The 9,340-nt window shown below is 38.6% G+C and overlaps 1 protein-coding gene across 1 annotated transcript; it reads left to right on the plus strand.

Moving 5' to 3' along the window:
• The first annotated feature begins 3,533 nt into the window (after positions 1-3,533).
• LOC128598369 (uncharacterized) lies at positions 3,534-8,937 on the plus strand. The gene is made up of 3 exons (XM_053608716.1): positions 3,534-3,968; positions 4,009-4,845; positions 8,821-8,937. The coding sequence occupies exons 2-3, from the start codon at positions 4,165-4,167 to the stop codon at positions 8,935-8,937; spliced, it is 798 nt and encodes a 265-aa protein (XP_053464691.1). The 5' UTR covers positions 3,534-3,968; positions 4,009-4,164.
• The last annotated feature ends 403 nt before the right edge of the window (positions 8,938-9,340 follow it).

Below are 9,340 nucleotides of genomic sequence, written 5' to 3' on the forward strand. Positions count from 1 at the left end.
CTTTAAACAACCGACTCTCACATGAACTAATAAAGGGAGAACTCAGTCATCATCATGACAAGAGCACTGAGCCCTTCAAGAGGGGTCTACCCCTATGACCTAAACATCTCCCACCAGGCCCCACATTCAACTTCAACATGTGATTTGGTGGGGTCGAGCATTCAAACCCTATCACCATTTTTTTCCTTTATGCTAATTATTGTATTTGTTATGAATCACTTTAACTATACTCATAATGGGTACTGGCTTTAATTTTCTAATCTGACTTTAGTATCAAAATAATACTGGCCTCATAGAATGAGGTAGGAAATATTCCCTCTTTTTCTACTGTTTAGAATAGTTTGTGAAGGATTGATGTTTATTATTTGTTTTTTAATTTGAAAATGTGAAGGGGCTATAAATGTTGTTGTTATTACATGGAACACTTCTATAATACTTGAGCCATGTCTGTCAGTGTGCCCATCACCCAAATAGTGCTCACTGTACTCATTAAATAGTTTTTCCTTCATCCTCTCTTCCACCGTCCCCCCTGCTTAATTTCCACTGAGTGTTACTTCTCTCTGTACACATGGTGGTCATTGGTTAGTTCCAGTTTAATAGTGAGTCCATGTGGTGTTTGTTTCTCTGTTCTATAGATACTTTACTTAAGATAACGGTTTCCAGTTCCATATACATCGTTCCTTCTTCATGGCTGAGTAGTATTCCATGGTATACACATACCATGTTTGTTCATTCACTCATGAATTGATGGGCACTTGGGTTATTCCACATCTTTACAATTGTGAATTGTGCCACAATAAATATTTGACTGCATGGATATTCTTGATAAAATGACTTCTAAAAGTAGACCTACCATTCAATCCAACATCCCACTACCTTAGAAATAGAAAGGCAATATATAAAGTCATTCTTCCTCAAAGTAATACATAGTTGCTTCTGCCAGGTACTTTGAGACATTAGCAATCCAAGGTTTACTTCATCAAATTTCAGGGATTGCTTAGATTTAAAGGCAAGCTTCAGTTATTGTGAGTTCCATTTACTCACTGATTATACTTATTTCAACTCAAGATAATCTCACCAGCTCACCATGTGTGAACACTGATATGCCTCCTAATCCAACAGGAATGTTATTAGTGTTTTTTGTTCATTTGTTTTTAGTTTCTCACCTTTTCTTTTGTTTTCTTCTGAGTCATGAAGCACTAAGAAGAACCCCTGAACTTGGCTCTCTGGGCCTTTGACCTCCCATAAGATTCTGGCCTCATTCTTTTTCACAAGCTTGTTTTATTTATGTCCTCAAGTAGGAGTTTTTATCTAGTGTTTCTAATTGTTCTGAGCTGGAGGCTTGGTCTAAATCACAGTCTGCCTTTACTGAAACAAAGTCCTGTGGTCCTAAGTAAATGTATACGGTTGAGAGGCAAATTTATAGGAAATGTAAAGGGGAATATAAGCGAAAGTGGTGTTCCTTTCTTGACCATCCCAGATTATATCAACTGAGTGATTCGGGGCTGCATGCTCCTGTCTTACCCAATCAGAATCTTAAAGGACGGTGGAGAACGTCAAACAGATCTTGGTCAGATGCAGGTTTCTGACTTCAGAGGTGTATTTCGTGGAAATTTTCAAATGACTTTTTTTATATATATATATTTCGAAATCCCCTCATAATTCCTGAATTATCACACTGGGATGCTTTGAATATCTTAAGACAGGTAGTGACTTTGTTAATCCTTTAGCTGGTTTGTAAGGAAGAGGCAGTGCTGGTAAGAATTGTGTTTAACTCTCTTACACCTGAGTGAGTGAGGCTCTTTGTTACAGTACTGATTACATCTGCTCTAGAAAATGTCATTGCTTATTCTTATGAACTACCAGTTTTACTTTTATAAATATGCAGTAAAAAGAGGATTAAATGTTATGTAAAGTATTGTTCTTAGCATTTTGTTTAGGTCTTCCATATAATCATTCATGTTACGTTCGGGGTATTAATAGGACTAGAGCAATGTCATCCAAATCTTCGCTTAAAGATAGTGAATTTGTTGCAGCAATCAAAGCATGTTTATACTCATCTTAAATATAAACCCGGGATTTAGAAATTCTTCTATTCTTAAAAATAAATTACCCATGAATCAAAGCAAAGCTATGTGTTCAGGTATCAAAATAAAGTCTGAAAAACTCACAAATGCCTCATTAATCTGACAAAAGCAATGGCAAGCATCCTACATCAAAATTGAAACTGTCTCCTCCTGGACCAATAATTTGTTTGAAATGTTTACTAGATAAAATTTATATCACCTTTTTCAAAGAGAATAAAGTGTTAATATTTGAATCCTTCCAATAAAAAATGCGAACAGATTATATTATCACTTGAAAGCTGTATGATATTTGCATGCAAAGTAAAAAGCACAAAGATTTGAATGAAAAATTTTATGTTGTCGCTTCCAGCTAATGATAGGGATGGCAACCTCAAAGAAATAGAAAATTCTAGTAATAAACATAATAAAAAAAATAACAATTTAAAGGCCTGTCATACACTAAGGCATCATGATAAGAAATATTTAATAATACTATTTGTCTGTTGTGGAAGAAGGTATGTTTCTGTTAATAAGTTTTACATATTGAAAGCAATATGATTATTTACATATTAAAAATATTTGTTTTCAAGCTCCATTGGTAAAATGTGACTAGATTTTAAGTTGGGAATATACAAGAAATTTTATCTTATAAATTAAATAATCTCTAAACAAGCTGAAGTAAATAAAATAAGTTCAGCTGAAACTCAAATTTTCAAATCTTGTTAGCTTTATCTCCACAGTAAGCTTCTGTTTCCAGATTTTCAAAGTAGAGTTTTGGAATCAGAACACTTGGACTCTAACGGTGATTCAACCTCATCAATGTGTCTACTTGGGCACATTACATAATATCTCAGGACCTCTATTACCTGTCGGTGTCGCTCGGCCGCCGGCCAGCAGGGACAAACACACCAACACAGTCAGCTTTCAGCAAGTTTATTATCGGGGGCAAGCAGCTTGTCCGGGGAGAGCAGGATGGAAAAGCTCTAACCTTGTCCCGGGAGAGCAGGATGGAAAAACCCTAACCTTGTTTACAGCACTCTGTATATATACTCTAGGACACATCCTGTTATTGCGGTTTCTTGACCTAGATATCTCTCCAATGAGCGCAAAGGGCACGGGCGGCAAGGTTGTTGCCAGGGCGCAGCCTGCAAGCAGGTTTCCTAAAGTACGCCTCCGCCATCCTGTTTTTGTGCCTGATCAATACATTGTATAAGGGCCCTCCACATCTCCCCCTTTTTATTTATTTATTGTGAGTTGTGACCATGCCTGTCTTAGGTTGTCCCCCTGTCCGAGTATAGTCTTACCCGTCATTGAGGGTACAGGCAGCGGTAACCTGTCCTCTGTCTTAGGTTGATCTACATCGGGGGGGATCTTACCCGTCATTGGCTACTGGTCCAGCATGCTAATCTAGATTTGGGGGGAACCTCCTGCTTGGAGGGCGAGGGGGGCCTCCTGGACAATGACGCGGTCTCGTTGTTGTCTTTGGCGGAGGGTAAGGAGAAGTTTGATGCAAAAGACTATGGCAACTAGAAGTATAATACTTAAAGCCGTGGTGCCGGCCCAATTGCAGGCATGGGAGAGCAAACTAGTTACTTTTCCTAGAATATCGAGAGCGGTAATTACTTGTATTCGAGTGCTATTGATACTAACAATATGATTCAACATTTGGCGGGTGAGGTTTTCAAATTCCGCATCCCAGCTCCCCAGAAGGTAACGGGATAGTTGCAAGGAAGCATTAGGCAGGGTACCATTAGGTTCAAAAATTGTGGGGGTAACACACAAGGAACTAAACAACCAAAGGAGAGGCATCTCTCCACATCATCCACCCGCTGCTGCAAAATGTCCACTCCCTAATCGACCAACAACAGTCCAGTGCGAAGGCGTCCGGCTGCGGCGGCCTGGGTGCCAGGGCCTCCGCAACTGAGGCGGCCCGGGTGCGCAGGGCCTCCGCAACTGAGGCGGACAATTGGTTGACAGCAGTAGCGGTGGGGACCGCGGTGGCAAGGGCTGCAGTCGCGGTGGCGGCGGCTGTGAGGGCTGTGGCGATGGCCGTGACAAGGGCCGCGGTGACTCCGAAGTCGCGCTTCGATGTGGCTCCATGGGCACGGCTTCATCGTGTGAGGGGTTCACTGGACGGGTGAGTCTTTCCGGGACCCACACCGGGGAGCTCTGGTCCTGTGGAGAAACACAAACTGCACCTCGGTTCCAGATGAGAACCGGGTCTGGGCCACGCCATTGGCCGGTAAGGACATCCTTCCAGCGCACTTGCACTGGGGAGCTGGTTTGGCGACCAAGGCAGTGGCGGTCTGCTGCTGTTTGCCCTTTGGCATCCAAAGTTAAAAAATTAAAAATGAAGAAGATTGTGTTGAACGAGGACAGGCAACGAACTGCTGTTCTCACTCAGACTCAAGACAGATACAACAAAAGGGGTCACGAACACCAGACAGTACACACACTTAACAAAAGACTAACACCCACCACTATGGTCGTGGCCAATGACCCGTGTACACAATCCCCCGCTCTGATCGTGGGCCCTCGCTTTTGTCGCGAGCTGGATCCCTTTTCCTCCCCCGCTCTGATCGCGGGCCCTCGCTTTTGTCGCGAGCCGGATCCCTTCTCCTCCCTTGCAAGCTCTGGGGCTACCGCAGAAGTCTCCCCCACCACTTATCTACCTGGTGGGGCTACCCGGACAAACCCGGCATGGGGGCGGCTTACCTGTCAGCTGAAAGCAGTCTCGAGAGGGGATCCTGAAGTTCCTGGGTTTCGGCACCAGTTGTCGGTGTCGCTCAGCCGCCGGCCAGCAGGGACGAACACACCAACACAGTCAGCTTTCAGCAAGTTTATTATCGGGGGCAAGCAGCTTGTCCGGGGAGAGCAGGATGGAAAAGCTCTAACCTTGTCCCGGGAGAGCAGGATGGAAAAACCCTAACCTTGTTTACAGCACTCTGTATATATACTCTAGGACACATCCTGTTATTGCGGTTTCTTGACCTAGATATCTCTCCAATGAGCGCAAAGGGCAGGGGGGGCAAGGTTGTTGCCAGGGCGCAGCCTGCAAGCAGTTTTCCTAAAGTACACCTCCGCCATCCTGTTTTTGTGCCTGATCGATACATTGTATAAGGGCCCTCCACAATTACCATGTATCCAACCTATTAAATGAAGTGGATTGCTAGGCACATAAAATGGAAAAAATTCTAAATTTTTTCAGCCCATAGCCAGCCCCATATTATTAGACTTAAACTGGTAAGGTTACTTAAAATAACTGCTGGTAAGTAAATATCTATAAAAGTCTATTAAATTGTATGGAATTCAGTCTTTTTTTAAAGTTTCATTTCAAATACAGTTCTGAGGGTATCTAGAATTAAAGTTGTCACTGAATTGTCCCTTCATGGTCGCCTGGAACAACCTGCCAGGAAAGTGGGCATCCTGATTAGGTTAGGATCTGAACGTAGGGACAGGCTGGTCGCATTTCCCTTCATCACGACAGAGCCGGACAAGACATGACCACTGAAATCCCAGCAGTTTATGAACATGGCCTCTTCTAATATTTGCTTCTTTATGAAGATAAGGTAGGCTCCTTGAGGAATGAAGAAAAATACTATTTTCATTATAAGAGGGAGGATCACAGGAATATCCTTTGCATTATAGAACTTTATAATTAACTTTCATCAAGTTCTCAATGTGACACTAATCAAAAGATGGTAATTTTTCTTCCTCTTTTTTGGTTTGTTTTCTTTTTGAGGGGGCAACTCTTTCTGTACTAGCTACATTTCATGCAGTGAACCTACTCTCTGTTTTTATATTCTAGTCATCTCTAAAATTGAATTTGATTATTCAAAAAAGTTCCACTTTCTTTTTTTGAGTTTCCCTTTGGGAAATAATACTAGCCTTCTTTTCTATCTGTATCTGATTGAGATCGCATCACATAAACTTAATAAAAAAGTATTTGCATGTCAATATATTTTGTCTCACATTTAGTCCTCTGCTAGAAAAAAGAAAAATAATGTCCCACCAAGTATTTTCCAAGTCCCAGATTACAATGGTTGTATTTGGCGAGGAGGGACACATGAGGGAGGGTACCAGGCTCTTCACAAACAAAACTTGCTTGTTAGAAAATTAAATTCAGAGTATGTTGCATTTTATGGATTTGAGCATTAGAATATTTAAGATAGAAATAACTACCTAAAAAACAACATTCCTTAGGGAATAATATACATTTTTTAAAGGTTTATAACAACCTGGAATCCTAGCTTGTTTGTGAATGTCTTATGATATGATGATCTATTTATTTTGGCTTTGATACATAACTATGGCAGGAAGAAATTTAGAAGCTTTTTTATTGTTTGTTTGTTTGTGAGCAGAGTTAGAAAATTATCTTTGACCTTTTATGCAATTTTACTACATGTCACAATGCACGATTCAATTTCAATTAATTTTTTTGGTATTAAAGATCATGTGTTTAAAAACATGATTCCCAGAATCAGAGCAGCTAAACTCGTCTCATTAAATATTATGCATTATGCTGTAATCTATGGAAAGAAAATTTTCACAGGCTCGTATTGATCATAACATCAATTTGATGAAGGCTTTATAAGCAAACTTCTTATAATTTATACTCATTCATGAATTATTTCAAAGTGATTTATTGAGTGCCTACTATGTTTTAGGAATTCTATTACTACCACTAAAACAGTAATAAAGCACAGTCTCTAATGCTCAGGAGTTTAAAGTGTATTGGGCAATATATATTTATATGTATAAAACATGTATATAAGATATATATGGCATATTTATATATAAAGACATTATTTATTTTGATACCCACATAAATACATATAAAGCACTAGAAGAAAAGTAGGAAATAGACACTAACTGAGGTTAGTGATTTGGTTAATGGCTTAAATTATTTAGTAAATGGGGTGAAATTTGAATTATGGGAAGATTCTATCTTGCAAACATATGCCAGTTTGCTAAGAGTTATTACATGCGTGCTAATTTCTGAAGGAGGCACTCCAGTAACAATAAGCAAATCCAGGTACATCATGAGAAAGCCCTTATTTTTACATTTTCTTTTCACATATTTTGTTCCAAATTGTTGCAAGTTATGATATCACTACACCAAATCTGCAGACTTCTGGGGTACAAGCAAGGTGTAACAATGTGTCACTCTTAACGCTCTCTAAAAATAAGCTTCACAGTAATGTTTAGTGATATCTTCTCAGAAGAATAACGCAATGGAAACAGTGTACGTTTTCAATCACCTGAGTAGTAGAATTATTTTTTATTATCTCAAATAAAGTCCAAAATAACATCTGGGAATCAAGACCATGCAATCATCAACAAAACTACAGTCCATGAATAGAGAGCCTGACCATGATGAGCTATAATTGCTCATCTCAAAATAGGGGCTGATTATGTCTGGCATAGTGAGAAGTTCAAGTATTTTATCATTGTTTTATTCCATTAAGTTCTCATTACATCATCAGGGGAAAAAATGTCAATACTGATTTTATCAATAAGATCCAGGAAAAATATCAAGAATAATTATAACTGTCAGCCTGATGTTACCCATAATTGCTGACTATAATAAGATATCAACATCATATCAGGAACATTTCAAGAATAAAGATTTAAGAGGGGGTGAGAACAGACAAAATGAAGAGTGAGAGAATGTACAATGATAGATCTACATTTTGATGTTTGTTTGATACCAGAAACAGATCATGGAAAGGGTTACTGAAGATATCCTCCCACTCACATGTACAGATGGTTTCTATTATTAAAAGCATTAGTATTATTTTAAGAACAAATGGGCAAATGATAAACAAGTAAAATATAAGTTAAAAAAAAAAAAGGAGTGAACTTCTGATTTATTCCTATTTGTTTATAGGTTACCGAGTATTATGAAAACAGATCTGGGCTCAAGTGATGGGATGTAGATTCCAACAGTGACTATCCAACCAACTTGACATATTATTCTGACATTATATTTGAGCACATAAAAGGCAGTACTTTTACTTGATCTATCTGCTTAATAGGATCTCCTAAGCATCAAAATAGCTAACATGAATATAAATTTCAAAACATGAAGTTTTATGAAAACAAGTGTGGCTCAGAACATTTTCAGCCCATGCTCATTTCTGCATCAGTGTGGACTGCAGTGCAGCAATTTCAAACATTTATTTCCAGTGTTTGGTCCTGGGACTCTTTTTTTGTCCCTCCTTCCTTCCAATATTATCAGAAGGGTCAAGGTACCCGTAAAGGTTGGGTAGATCAAAAGACTATGGCTAAATTTACTATTTCACTAACCTCTTAGAGTTTACTGAAAAAAAAAAAAAAAAAACAAACCATTGTTAGCTGTGTTCTTAAAGCCAAAACATGTTGAAAAAGCAAAACAAATCCTATAACATACTGATTTGTGTGAGTCTTTGCATTTTATGTTCCCCTCTACAGGGTTTTATACGCAATATGTTTCTTGTACAAAGAAGCAGGTTCATTTTCATGGAACCATTCTCTTGAAACAGGACTCTCTCCCCAGTACCCAGGGGTTGGTTAGAGAAGTATAGGCTAAAAATTTATTATTATTAAACTCCTTCAGGTAACAGAAATGAAGTCTAATAAATTTCTGCTTCTTAAATGACTTTATTTGAAGGGGAATAAACTACTCTATTGAACCTTTATTACATATTCTCTTCCCAGTATCTTCTCCTTTTTTTGGCCTTTCTTTTTTAATGCTTCATAAATTTTCTATTAGAAACTAACAAGTAATGATGAGCAGTGTCAGGACTCAAGTGCTGTGATCCGTGATGGTGATTGGAGGGGAATCTGCATTCCCATTTCCTGCCTCAAAGCTTATAAAGAGTTAACATAACAAAAGCTTAAACTGGAACACAGAGAGTCTATAAAGCCATTCAGCAGTTTTAGCAGAACATAAAGTTATCTCAAAAACAAGTAGTGATAATTGCTTAATCAGAAGATTGGCTAGGTATTAAGAGATTTCTGAGAAGAAAGCGTGAACATAAAGGAATAAAAGCTGGGCTATAAAGATAATTCTCCTCTTTAATGTCTCCAGTTGAAAAAATATTGGTGATCTTTTAGAAATTTAGAAATAGTGCCATGTAGAAAAATAGTAAAAGTAATTAAAAGAGGATCATCGTAGAGCGGCATGACTAGTTTGCTTTATTCACTGATGATCCACCAATTAAAAAAAATGCTGAATTGAAAAGAGCTTTAAGTGTTGACACTGTCTAAGGTGATATTATTAGTATGTCAAG

This window comes from Nycticebus coucang, chromosome 11 (genome assembly GCF_027406575.1).
Source record: "Nycticebus coucang isolate mNycCou1 chromosome 11, mNycCou1.pri, whole genome shotgun sequence".
NCBI classification, from domain to species: Eukaryota; Metazoa; Chordata; class Mammalia; order Primates; family Lorisidae; genus Nycticebus; species Nycticebus coucang.